Source organism: Artibeus jamaicensis, unplaced genomic scaffold (genome assembly GCF_021234435.1).
Source record: "Artibeus jamaicensis isolate MK-2021 breed Jamaican fruit bat unplaced genomic scaffold, CSHL_Jam_final scaffold_3307, whole genome shotgun sequence".
Lineage (NCBI taxonomy): Eukaryota > Metazoa > Chordata > Mammalia > Chiroptera > Phyllostomidae > Artibeus > Artibeus jamaicensis.
Window position 1 is genome coordinate 6,452,727 of NW_026522040.1, and position 14,413 is coordinate 6,467,139.

Genomic DNA, 14,413 nt, shown 5'->3' on the forward strand with positions numbered 1-14,413 from the left:
GTTGCCACCATATTTCTATTAATTTTCCCCTTTCTGTTCATTCAGGATACCATGAGTACCCAGGGAGTCATAGAGCTGGGAAAGAAGGGCAGGGTGGTAGCATGCTGGTGGCTAAACCAGAGTCCTCAGGGAGGCCACATACAGTAAGCAGCAGGACCCGCAGCACCAACCAGAAAGGCGCCTTCGTCACAGCCTGCTGGCTGACCCCGTGGTGAGACGGTGGCACCATTCTCCAGTCGGAACACACCACCCAGTCATGATGTGCCCGCCGCGGGAGTCTCTGCTACCCACAGTAAAGGGCACTGACTATCTTGTGGAGAGTAAGGGTGAAATGGGTCCCACAGCGGATTTTAAAGTCCCTTTCAGCATGGCCTGTCATAGCAAAACAGTCACTTTTCAAATAAGTGATTCAGTTAGGTAACCATTATCATGGTGTTCTCCCGCCCCAGGAAGCCCCACGTGTCCCATGAGTGAAAGGAAATCAGAGGCTCCTGGACTATTCTGAGGCATCAATTGCCTACCACTAAAGAAAAACTCAGGAAGGTTTAAGTAGAAACAAGGAAGAAATTCAATAAAATATTTATGCTCTCTTACCATTAGCATCTTGGACTCCAGTAAGTGCTCCAACAGCTGCTGCGGTTTCCCCAGACAGGACGATCTGCCCCCCGCCTTGCAAGGTGGCTTCGGCCAGTGTGGCGACAGCATGGGCGGCAGCTTCACTGCAGGTGCAGGAAGGAGAGAGGGGGACGTGCACGTTGAATACAGGTCCGGCACTGCAGCGAGAGAAACCATCCCGACGGCCCTTCCCGGGATCTCCCCACAGACTCTGTGGTTGTGAGTCTACCAGGAAATGCATGAGTCCAGTGCCACTGAGAGAGCCAGAGTCGTGTTTAAATGGCAACAAAAGGAGCTAGAGAAACCCTAAGTCTTAACTATTTATGAAGCTACTGTGAGAGTTTTTAAACCTAGAAAATGGGTGTTTGAGGACAGAAAAGTCTCCTCTTTATCAAGATTGATCAAGTCTTGTGAGCTGGGTGGAAGCCCAGTCCACACCCACAGTGCCCCCCCATCCTGACTGCCAACGCGAGGTGTCCTTTCTTACTTCTCTCTCCCTAGTAACTAACACAAGGCAGACCACCTGCAACTGCCCATTCACAGCCAAGGGTGAGGGGTAATCCGAGGAGTCAGCAATCTGGACTTGCTATTCAATGAATATTAAATAAAATCATAATTTGGTTTGTACCCATGATACCAAATAAGAAGTAGTGATTGGCAACCACTCTACGAAGTCCAACTCTTCCCCTGACTCACTGTACATGCAGGCAATGCTGAATAAAGACTTAAAATTTAACATATCAGTAGAAGTCCAAATTCCTGGACTCTAGAGACAATAAAAATAATAAAGCTCCCTTTACTACAAAGCAAACGCTCTGTAGAATAGAGCAATATTAACCATGCTTCTAGCGAGCAGCAGTCTCGTAGTTTACATCCCGCTTTGCTTTCTTTTCCTTACTATATGCTTTTACTCTATGCACAATGGCCAATTTATATTGATTTTATGAAGCTACAAATTATAAAATGTGTGGTTTTATGTGTCAGTAAGGAAGAAAAGAGAAATTCCCGACAACTGTAATTGTAAGATTATAATCTACCATCCAAATTTCAGAGATGTTAAAGTATGAAGAAGAAAAAACAAATTCAGCACGTCTCCTGGGCAAGTCTCAGGTGCCGCACCCCGCAGTTCCCGAGGAAGTGCGGAAAGTGGGCATGTCGAAGAGGGGGTTGGTGTCACTTAGTTTAGCTGAGGTGGACACAGTCCTGGGCTTGACCCCAAAGAATCCAGTCGATTGGGCTTTGTTCTGAAGGGGCAGACTTTGCTGTAGCTGTGACAGCTGTCCCCTGAGATGTAGGGGAGCACGGGCAGGGGTTGGTGGACTGGTTAGGGTAAACACGTCATGACTGTGGGCGAAGCAACATGTACCAAACTCACTAATGTCACTTTTGTCTAAAAAAGTCATCAGACAAGTAAAGCCACGGCCTTCATCACTCCCCCGGGGAAGACTTCTTGGTCACTTTTAAGGGTTCCAGGAAACAGTAAAAGAAGCCCAATGAACAGAAAAGTCTCATTAAAAAGAAAATTCTCTCCTTCTTACTAACTTGCCTTGCTTTTAAAATTTTTATGTCTTTGTGTTTAAAAATGTTATTTTTCTCTAATAATAAAATGCACAGAGAAAACTTATCAGTATTCCCTTATCTTTTGAGATTTAAAAAAAATTTTTCACCAGAGGACATTTTTATTGATTTTAGTGAGAGAGAGGAAGAGATAGACAGATGAGAAAGAGAGAGAGATATGAGAGAGAGAGAGAGAGAGACACAGACAGACAGACAGACAGACAGACACTGGTGTCAGAAACACCAATTGCTTGCCTCCCATATTTGCCCCGACTGGGAAATTAAACCTACAACCTACATATGTGCCCTGACCGGGGATCGAACCCACACCCATTTGTCATACGGGATGACACTCCAACCATCGGAGACACCAGCCCGGGCTTTCCCTGATCTTAAACACACTGTAAACAGTAACCAGGATCATCCCACCCATACGGTTTTACAGTCTGCCTTTTTTTTCACCCAACACTGTACTGACCCCATGTAAACAGGGGTTTGTTTGTTTTTTAGATTTTATTTATTTATTTTTAGAGAGGGGAAGGGCAAGAGAAAGAGCGGGAGAGAAACATCAATGTGTGGTTGCCTCTCGAGGCCCCCAACTGGGGACCTGGCCTGCAACCCAGGCCTGCAACCCGCCTGGGAAGGAACCGACAACCCTTCGGTTCACAGTCTGGCCCTCAGTCCACTGAACCACACCAGCCAGGGCTTATAGTTTTTGATATTTATTCAAAATAATAAATTAAATGCAAAAGTGCTGACTCTGACCTTTTAAAGTCATTTAGCTGTGGCAACTTGTAATTTGTAGGCTTCCTTTGACTTAGTTTAAGGTCATGATTATATATTCCAAATTTATTTCCTTCATAAAAGGTTTTGGGATGTACTGAGGTTGAGCAAAAAGCTGAACGGAGTCACAGTTTACATGACGTGCCTGTGAAAGTTAAGATAATCCCTTCTGCTGAAACACGTCTCTGGGTGATGGGCCACACCCGGCCTGTCATTCCGCAGGATGTGTGACATGACTTCAGAGTGCAAGGGGAGCCAGGATCTGGAGTTGCTCCTCAGACTGCTCTCTACACTTCACATGCTAGACTTTAATTTCAAAGTGCTTCATAAATGTCAGAGATAGTACAATGAGGTATTGTGCCCTGGCCGGGTGGCTCAGTTGATAAGTGTCACCTTGTACACCAAAAGGTTGTGGGTTCGATCCCTGGTCAGGGCACGTACAGGAGGCAACTGATTAATGTTTCTCTTTCACATCGATGTTTCTCTCTGCCTCCTTCCTCTCTCTCAGGGCGATGAAAAGAAAAATGTCCGCAGGTAAGGATTTTAAAAAATGATTATTTAGTACCTAGATCCTTAATTTTTGATATTTTTCTAAAAAACTTGTGTCAAATAATACTACCAACTGATTTTAGAGTGTTAGCACTCTGGCCCGAGCTTCAGGGAAAGCTGAAAAGTATATTCTCTGGAAGAAGCCCAGCTCTGTGGTAGTGTGAGGAAGGCAGCTGCAGATGAGAACCGTTTGTATGGAAACAGGACCTCTGTTCACAGGGCACCTCAGCGGCTGCCCACTGCCCAGTGTTCAGTCGCGTATTACAACGATCTCACTGCACGACCGTCAGAAGCAACGCCCCGCCCCTCTTGTGCACCCTGGACACACACTGCTAGCGTGGGGTTCACAGGCAATGATGGGAGGGCGCTACCCAAGACCTGACATGAACGTCTACCTGTAGCCAATTACGCCTATTTTACTTTGCCTGAATATTTATTTATTTGGCTCTAAATATTTGAAGTCATTTCCTTTAATACCTTTCTAAAACATGTTAATGTAGGCACACTCGCCCTCTTGGGAGCACGCCCACCCCTTTCTTCCCCACAGGTGTGCATCTTCACTCTCTCTCCTAAACTTGAAGGGTCCCCACGAGACTTGCAGCCAGAGGAGCGGTGCCCAGTGGCAGCTTGTCCCGGGCTGCCCCTGAACCTGTCTGCAAGGCCCCCTTTTCTCTGCCGTTTCAGCAAGCCAACAGCAGCCCTGACTTGGCTGGCTTCTGTCACTGACGTTTACTTCTCAGTAGGTCAACGCAGCCCTGCTGAGGCTCTCCTGTTGCTTCTTCTGTCTGAAGTCCTTCCTTGTTTCACTGGCTCCAGCTTTAATAAACGTGCTCTCAAAAAAAACAAAAAGAGCTAACAGAAAAAAAGGTGTGAACGACCCACCACCCGAGCAATCTGGGATGCCAGGGGTGAGGGGTCTGATGGGATGACGGTGGTCGGCGAGGTCAGTTTGCTCAGCCCCTGTCAGGAGCCAGAGGCACAGGGCAGTGGAGGGGTGCTGTACACGGGCACGAAGACAGCGGTGACTGCCGTGGTCAGCAGGCCTGGTTCCAAATCCTTCTGAACACTTACACTAGACTTCATAAAAAATGACCAAACTATAGGGCTAGGCAAAGATTACCTTTACTTAAAAGGTGAACAGAAATTAAAACGTCTTTAAGCTACTACTTCACAACTTTTGGACCAAAGTCATTTCCCAACCAGTTACAAATGAGAACTTTTCCTCAACTTCTTATTTGCAAGTGTCCAACTTCACCTACAGGACAAAGCAGCAGCTGCCCGGCCCTGCTTTCAGGGAGGACGTCTGGTCTGGGCTGCCCGTCCCATTTACTGGCAAAAAGAAAAAGCAGTCCATATATTAAAGCTACATTTTATTTTAATACTATCTCCAATTTTAATTCAATAGTATTTCCATTTAAATAAATAGTAATTACTTTACTATTTATTTTCTTCGAAAATACGACTCACTTCTCTCTTAAGCAAAGTGTCTCCACACCGAAAGAACAGCCACTGTAAGTTCCTCGGGAAGAGGAATCAGTGTAAGCATCACTTTCCCCGAGCGCCGAGCCACAGCAGGCCCAGCAGGAACTGTCTCCGTGTCGATGACACCTGCAAACTTCCGCCAGGGCAACTGCGGATTCAGTCTTCAAGTACTTCTTGTGTGTCTCTACCTGCAAGGACTGTACGGACTTTGCAGAATGACCTGCTCAACAGGGACTATAAATCTAGGACAGCTTACCCAACAAACTGAAATTTAAAATTAATCACTATGTTGCAACAACCCAATGGTTTCACTTCCTTTCCTCTCTGGTTGTTTGGGCTGAATAGCTCTACTTTTTTTTTTTCTTTTAAGATTTTATTTATTTATTTTTAGAGAGGAAGGGAAGGAGAGAGGGAGAGAAATATCAACGTATGGTTGCCTCACGTGCGTCCCCTGCTGGGAAATGCCCTGCAACCCAGGCATGTGCCCTGACTGGGAATTGAATCGAGATTCTTTGGTTCACAGGCCTGCACTCAATCCACTGAGCTACACCAGCCAGGGCTACTTTTCCTTCTTTTTTTTCTTTTTTGGAGCTGTGATGTTCTGTTCTTTACTTGTTCACTTTGATTTTCTCTCCATTTCCTCCCCTAAAGTGCAGGTTTATTATGTATTTGGAAAATAGTAATTATTTTTTTTATTGCCTTTAGAGAGAGAGGACGGAAGAGAAAGGAGAGAGAGAAACACAGATCTTGTACGTGCCTGACCGGGGATTAAACCTGCAACCAGATTGTGTGCCCTGATCAGGAACCAAACCCACCACCATTGAGTTTACAGGATGATGCTCCAACCAACTGAGCCACACTGACCAGTGCTATTTGGAAAATAATTAAAATTTAACTAGTTTCCAAATATTTTAATGAAAATTTCCCCACAGCTTCTCTGGCTTATTATAACGCCAGGTGGGCCAAAGGCTGTCTGAGCCCAGGGTCCTTGTTCTGACTTGCTTTACAAAACTCTTTTAACATCATGGTTGAAAAACAGGTCTGTCCTGCATCTGTCCCGATCTCCTTTGCACATCTAATACATGAAGGCACCCTTCTGCCTTCTTCCCACCTGCCATTCCATGCAGCTCGCCTCTCTCTTCTCACTCTGCGCCCACATCTGCTGTTTACAGTGCAGCAGAGGTGCAGGTGATTATTAGAGAGCCATGCGTGTCCCATCTGTACCTGAAACACAGGTTGGAAGGGAGCAGCTCTATGAAATCGCTGTTACTATAGGAACAAAGACCGGATTTCTTCGTGTATTTATCAGTAAGATGACATCCAGCAACAAACTTTTGGAGGCTGGGAATTTGTCTCATCCCACACAGAAGCAAACACCCAGGCTTGTGTCTTAAGTCTAATCCTCCTGCCATTAAACAGTGAGTTACCTCTCTCAGAATCAGAAAGCCCCTGGTGTGCCCCTAACAGCCGGCTGTGGTCTAGTCTTCACTGCCAAGCTCCATCTCTTCACCCCCAGCAAAGGCTGCAACGCACCACCCCCAGCACTCATAGGGGCGCTGAGCTACGCGATTGCAAAGAGATTTCAACATCTCCCTGCTCCTCCTGTATGCCACACGGAACCACATTCTCCTTCCTTCAGAGTAAACACTCCAGCTACCTCAGCTGCATCTGAGCTGGTTAACAAGCCCTCAGGGGAAACCATTACCCTCGTTGCTTTTAGAAATAAGCCCTGGTCCTTACACTGAAGGGAGGCAGAATGTGCCTCATATTTTCCACAATATACAGCGCTCCCAGGATACTCACAGTTCACTGGAATATGCAAAGCGCTGGCTCAATGAAATCAAGTTTTGCTGGTTTTTACAGGTGGCCAGTTAGGCCCCATGCTACAGTAAGGAGTTGTTGAGCTAAAGAAGGGGAGGTTCTCACTCTGGCCATGGCTTTCTGGAAGTTTATCTATGCGTCCTCTCTCTCAAAGGAAGGAGTGCAACTGGGCCAAGTGTAAGGAATAAAACAAGGCTTTCATGTTACTGAAGAGCACATCGGTTCAGTGGGCTAAGAAACAAGTTTCAATTCCAGCTCACTTACAGACTCCATGGGCGACTCTGTGAGGACAAGTGTGTGTGTGTTACAGTTTTATGTACCTGATCAACCTCCGAGTCCTGGCCATGCTTCCTTCAAAGTCAGTCCTGAAGTGCTAATTATGGTCTGAACACTTTGCTGAGACTTTTATATACATTAGCTCATCAAATCTTTTTGATTCTATGCAATGAAATCATTCTTACAATAACTATGAGGAGACCAAACAAAACTCAGGAGTTAAATTTCTCTAGACCAAATGGCTAGGAAGTGGCAGAGCTGAGACTCAGACCTGAGTCTATGGGGCTCCTAACTTTTTCAGCTGCCTCACCGCCCAGCCTCGTGGAAAGCATTTGTACATAAGCCTATCAAAGCTTTCTACTTCTCTCACAGCCGATCTGAACTTTAGCTGATTTTTATATTTTGGAGGAGGTGATCCCCCTCCTCTGAATTTCTGTGGTGTTCAGAACTCAAGAGTGAATTACACTCCGAATGATACTGCTCACTGTTTAAGTAATATTGTTTTAATTACATCAATCTCCCCAATAGTACAGCTTCACTGAGGGCAGATACTGTATCTAAGAGCACTCTTCACCCACGGCCTGACCTAGCAGAGTCAGGGACCTCACAGGAGTTCGGTGACTACCGAAGACTAACAGCGGCTGCACACAAGGATGACGGCCATGCTGCCACATGCCAGAAGCTGACCCGAGGGCCTTACATGCATTGACTTCCGGTTCTCACGGTGCCCTACAAGGTAGGCACCGGTGTTACCCCGATCTGGCAGAGGTGGGAAGCCCAGGTACTGAGTTCCAGTCAGTTACCCCACCTCAAACAGCTAGTAAGTGGCAGAGATAGGGTTCAAACCCAGGTGGTCTGGCTTCAAGACCCACACTCTTAACTATTAGCTAAAATGCCTGAGTCCGTTCATGACAAAATGGTGTTAGCAATGAAGAAAAAGAATGACATGGAATGCCAATAACCAAGAGAAGGCACCAAGCAGGAACAAGGCAATTTTGTTTCAGAAACTACCCCTTACTAGAGTATCCCATTCTGTAGCACCCTTCATAAACATATCTGAAGGAAAAAAATCAACTATTTTTCTCAGTAACAAAAACCTATTTTAAGTCACTGATAAGCAAGGGAAACACATTTTCTGAAAAGTCATAAAATCAGCTCTCAACCAGCTAAAACATGGATTAATATCCCTAATGAAAGCCAGTCTCTTTTGTAGTGTCAAAGGAAAATCAATCCTGAAGCTTCTTGGTGTTATTAACTATATCCTTCAGACCCTTTGAAAAAAACAAAGTACTCAAACCTTGCTGCTCTTGGTGTATTAACAGGCACAGAATGGGATAAAGCAAAGGAGCCCTGCACATGTCCCTGGACCAGCAGGCTTGAGCTACACGTCAGAAAAGCTGGGCTGGGTGCCGGGGGAGTGGAGGGGTGGGGTGGGAATGGGGCGGGTGAGGGCCAGTGAGAAGTCAAGTTACGACATTCTTGGCGCTAAGAGTATTAAGCTCCAATCGCCAACCGTGACAAACGGAGGTACGACACTACTCTATGACCAGTACGGAGGGACGGTCCGCCACCCTCACTTCCTCTCCCCACCCCCGCCTCCACCTGTTGAGTGCCATGGTGACTGTGGCTCCCTGCTGCATCTCCTGAGAAGCTGCCACTGCGGCCTCCGCCAGGGACGCCACTGCCTGGGTGGCCTCGGACGCTTGCGTCGTCTGGATGGTCATCTCACCTCCTTGTAACGTGGCCCAATTTTGTTCTACCTGAAGCAGAGAGGACAGGATGGTAAAGAATCAAACTAAAACAAAGATTATGAAGTTTAAGTCATTTTTCTAATAAATGGCTATGTGTTCAGCTAAATACACATATACACTTTTAAATTAACATGGCCGACAATGTACAGAACAGGGATTAAATATGCTATCTTTTGTGTGAAGGGGGCATTAGAATAGATATTTTAACTTGCTTGTGTCTGCATAAAGAAATTCTGAAAGAAACCATCGAAAATAGTTTCCTTAATTTGTGGGTCGAGGTGGGGTGGGGTAGAGTGGGGCTGTGGGAATAGCTTCAGTAGGAGACAGAAAGCAAGATTTTCTACTGTATACTTTTAAATGATTTTGAAATAGCTGAGCCTTATCAATTCGTTACCTACTCAAAAATTTTAATTTAGACCATAAATGTAATTACAAAAAAAATTCAAGCTGACCAAAGGGAATATTATGCCAGTACTCTAGACCCTTTGCCCAAAGGCCACTACTGTTACCTACTTTTTCTATGTAAAGTACAAGCATATTTACATATACACACTCCTACTTCCCCCTTTCTACTCCTTTCTTTTAGAAAATAAATATGACAGTATATTCCACATATCCTTTTGTCCCTGGCTTTTTTCACAAATAGTACGTCTTTTAAATGATTCCATTTTGGAACATATAAAACTACTTCATTCATTCATGGTTCATAATAATGGTCACACAGCCTTGGATTATATAGACACATCATAATTTATTTAACCAGCCATCTTTTAATGGGCATCGAGGTAGTTTCCAATCTTTTGCTATTATAAACAGTACTGTGATGAATAGCTGCAAATACTACTTTGTATATTTTATGAGTGTATTTATAGAGTAAATTCCTACAGGTGAAATTATCAAAGTGGTTCTGTATTTTTCTTTTTGATGGAAACTGCCAAATTCAGTTAAGTAATTTAATGTAGCAAAACCTGTTTTCCTTTTAGTGAGTCAGAATTGTGAAGAAACAAAATGAAACATGCTCTCTGGTGACAGAACAGACCAGAATTAAGCTTTGCCAGATCTAGCCCAGGGTTTCTCAACAGCACACCATTAACACTTGGACCAGACAACCCTTCGTTGCAGGTGGCTGTCCTAGCACTGCAGATGTTTAGCAGCAGCAGCAGCAGCAGCTCTGCCTGCTAGATGCTAAAAGTACCCTCCCCAGTCATGATGATCAAAAATGTCTTCAGACACTGCCAAATATCCTCTCCGAGGGGTATGTATGGGGGTGCTCCTGGTAGAGGACCAGTTATTTTAGTACAATGCTTTGCATTTAGAGGCTTCTCAGTTCTGGATCCCCAAACCCTACTATTTCGGTCCATTTTGCTCAACAATCACTGGTTGATTATCCTCCTTCAAAGACAAAAAGCAGCAGTGCAAGGAAAGCAATTTCTATTCCAAAATATGGGAGGTGCTAAATCAATCAGCTCAGGTAAAATATTTCTATGGACTAGAGTCCTTGGGATGTTAGCTGTGCTTATTGGAACTCCTGTTGTCCCCGCTTCACATCTCCAGGGCCAAGTATACAGTTAGCTTACACCCAAATGCTCCTGTGTCCCAAAGGAGGTGTACAATCTCTAGGAGAGGCAGGTATTTCAAATGCCTCCTGCTTTGGCCCTATTACCATACTTAGATTATGATGCTGCTTCTCAGAATGCTTGTCGAAAGCCTCCCAGAGGATGAGATTCCTTTGAGCCACCTTAGTAGTTGCCCTGGGCTCTCACAGGCATGGATTGTGTCAGAGCCTTCAGGGTTCATCCCTAAAAGGCAGAGACATCCTACTGTCTTCCCTGGGAGCTGCAAAGCTGCCCACTCAGGAACTCAAACAAAGCCACTTTACAGGCAGGTTACACTGCCCATTTGTAGATGCTCAGTGATTCCACTCGGAACGTCAGCGCAAGCTGGCCAGCCCTGTCACCTTCTGCTGTCAGAAGTCTTTGTCTTTCTAGAGCTGCCCCTTGAGATTTTTGCCCATCACACTGCTGAGCTGGCCTGGGGCAGCTGTCCCAAGTACTTTATACTCCAATGGCAGCAACTTAATAGACATTTAATTCTTTTTAAAAAATTTTTTTAATTTATTTTTTTTATTGATTATGCCATTACAATTGTTCTATTCTCCCCCTTCATTCCCCTCAAAGTCCCCTAATTGTTAAAAATATTTATTGATTTTAGCACATGTAAGAAAGAGAAACATCTCTTTGTTGTTGCACTTTATTGATGTGTTCATTGGTTCCTTCTTGCTTGTGCCCTCACCAGGGATGGAACCCGCTGCAACCTTGGCATATCGGGACGATGCTGTAACCAACTGAGCTACCCAGCCAGGGCCTAAGATATAGACATTTAGTTACAACTATATATGTAGTGAAAAATGGCATTAAAATGTTGCCATATACAGTACACCTTAAGGAAGTTAAATTGTACTCATGAAGGATTAATGGATGTTGGTAAAGGGTGGAGAGGAAGTAGGAAAAGAAGCAAAGAGATTTCTGTTAAAAAAATGGCAGGTGATAAATCAGCTTAGGTATTAACACTTCTTTGAAGTGTTAAATAGGAAGTGTTAAAACACTTCCTATTTTTGAGTGTCAGTGCTTTAGTTGTATTTGCTTGGGCTCCTGTTGCTCCCCTTTCCCACCTGTGCGGTTATCTATTCCTGGATGTCACCGTGTCCCAGAGAAAGGGCCACAAGCCCTAGAAGGAAAAGATATTCAGAAGACGCATAGTTGGCGTCTATGCTTTTCTGAAAGAGACCAACTACAGTGAGGCCCTTTAAACTGTGGCTACTCTCATGCCCCATCTAGCTATGGTGGACCACCGGCGTGTAGCGCCGCCACATTTCCACAATGGGACACAGTGCTTGTGCCGCTCCCTTCGACAGGAATGCAACTCCCATCCTTCCAGCCTTTCTTCCTGTCCATCCTTCTAGTGTCTGAGCTCAGGGGAGACTGCAGGAGCCAAGAGGACACCACTCCCCTACAGCCCAAGGTTGGGTACCTCTCCTTCACGTTCCACAGCCCCCTGGGCTTGCTTCAACAGCACCCTTATCTCAGTGCTGCCGTCCTACGGTGTGTTTTTCTCTACCACCCTCCTGTGTGCTCCTAAGAGCAAGGGCAGTCTTTATTTCTCTGCATCTATAGTGCCTGGCAAAGAAAGTGTGTGCTGAATGGAGACCGAGGAACATAGTCCTTTATTAATATTTAACTACTTGTTTTTTGGCCTACCTGTATTTCAGATAAATTGGTATTCATTAAAAAACCCTCCTCCAGTAAGTTGTGCTACTTCAAAACTGTTACATGTGTTGATGGTTCAGTTTAAAATTCATGTCTCTAATGTTTTTGTACTTTGTTTTTTTCCTTTTAACAGACTTTTCTGACACTTAATGCAATTAATACCACCAATATGTCTTAAATCATACAACAGAATAAATTCTCAAATCCATTTGTATTTATAAATATGCCATCAAAACTGAAATTGTATATTTTGAAATCAATATACGTGGTTTATTTCATATTGTTTTGAAATTCTTTTTTTGTTCATTTTGAAGGGCCTATGTACCTTGTTCTGCATCCTTAGTTTTAAGCTGCCTGAGGTTAGGGCCTGTTGTTTGGATTTGGGAGACGGTATTTTACCAGGAGAGACGAGCCCCCAACAACCCCTCCGTTTGGGCTAAATGTGACCACACAGAACCAACCAGACACCAAGGGCAGTGTGTTCCAATGACACAAGCTCTTGCTGGCAAGGCTGTTCTAACAACATGACCTTACAAGTTGCAAGAACTTTCCCTAGAAGTTCTAAAAGTATGGGCATCATTTCCTTTTGTAAAGGACTTTTACTTTTGGGAGAAAAGATGCTAAACACAAGGCAGTAGAATGTTTTTATTGAGTCACCTGATGTAATGTTCATCGGCTTGGTGTGGTCTTACTTGCCTCAAGTCAGTGAGATGTTTTGACTAGTTATAGTACTTATGGCTCAAAACTAAAATGCTAACAACCATGTCAACATCTAAAAGAAATCAGAAGGCAAACAGAATTATACTATAAAATCGACAATGTTCTGTCACTTCCTGAGATAATCTATGCTTCTCTTCATATCTTTTTTGTTTTAATGAAGTGTGGGAAAAGTTAGAATTTTTTAAAATCTGACTTTGGGTATCATATTTTCCATGAACTTTTGAATACATCAACTACCTTACAATATGTGAAGTTATTTAGTAAAATGGGTTTTAAAGAATTAGATTCTAGAGATGATAAGAAATGCATTTACTGTATTTTTTGGTCTATAAGAGGCACTCCCCACCCCCCAAATTTGGGAGGAATAATGATTGTTAATGGGGCTGTTGAGTTCTGTTTACATTTACATTGGTGAAATATTATGTTATTAAATATTTTACCACATTTTTTGCTTCAAAATTTTTTCCTACCCTAAAACCTAGGTGTGTCTTATGGTCCAAAAAATACGGTACTTTCTTTAAAAAGTACCAGGAAACATTAGGCAGGGAGATATAACTGATAACTTTGACTAAGTCAAAAAGTAACAAATCTTGTAAAGGTATTTACCAAGGTCTTCTCTACCTCTTTTTTTTTTGACCATTTGTTTATTTATTTAAATGTATTTTTTCCCATTGCCATTCAGCCCCCTTCCCTCCCCGCCACAATCACCGCCCTTGCTGGTCCAGGTCCATGAGTCCTTTTTCCTTTCCACTGGAGCCCTCTGCCCTCAGCTGTCATCCCCTACCTCTTTCACACTTCAAGGAGTGTCCTCCAGTTTTAGTGTCTGGGAACTGACGAATTTTCCCTCTAGCTAATTCATACTCCTTCATAATGTTCACAAACTTACGAAAGTAGATATCCTATTGCCCTTTCCCTTTCTACACTGAAAAACCAAAGCTAGTTCCTGCCGCGAACCTTCCCAGATTCAGTATCGCGTACAGCCTGGACCATGGTTCATTTATACAGCCATTTCTCACCCCCGCCAGACAGGCACTCCTTCCAAGCCGGACTCCTGTGTAAACCATCAACACAGGGGCTCGACTGCTGGCTGACAGAGGAGCGCGGCTGTGTTTCTCCTCATCCCACTGGCCATCAGACCCTCAGCAGTTCTCTCCCTCTCCTGAGATACACAAACGAAAGTGACTTTGGGCTGTTCTGAGTACAAATGCTCCACGTTTTTGAACAAGAGTGAGATAATTTTAGGTTTATTTCTGACACTTCTCTTTGACATGTGTTAGCAATTTTGGCTACTTTTCAAACCACAGGAATATAGCATGCTCTGGGGAAAAAGCCCCCAGGGACTTAATGAACCCCTTCCTAAACGTCAGTGATGGCTCAGAGCTCAGACCCTAGATAACGCATTACCCAGTTTTAACACTTACCCTGGGACTCTGGGCAAGTCTAAACTCTACGTGCCTCAGCCTTCTCATCTATAAAGTAAAGATGACAGGAGAGCCCGTGCTTCACAGGGCTGAGTACTTAGTTTACCAAATACTCCATCAAGGTTAACATCCCACAATTACCTCGATTTAGGGAAGAATTTTTCTTGTGAAG

The 14,413-nt window shown here is 44.1% G+C and overlaps 1 protein-coding gene across 5 annotated transcripts in view; it reads right to left on the reverse strand.

Annotated features, from left to right (window-relative positions):
- The window catches only part of NRF1 (nuclear respiratory factor 1), a 125,225-nt gene that overhangs the window by 24,593 nt on the left and 86,219 nt on the right, over positions 1-14,413 (reverse strand). For all 5 annotated transcript variants that reach the window (XM_053657069.1, XM_053657068.1, XM_053657070.1 and 2 more), the window contains exons 9-10: positions 8,686-8,843; positions 595-719 (exon numbers count right to left, since the gene is read on the reverse strand). In XM_053657069.1, coding sequence (XP_053513044.1) covers positions 595-719; positions 8,686-8,843 — 283 coding nt within the window. The remainder of the gene's footprint in view (positions 1-594; positions 720-8,685; positions 8,844-14,413) is intronic.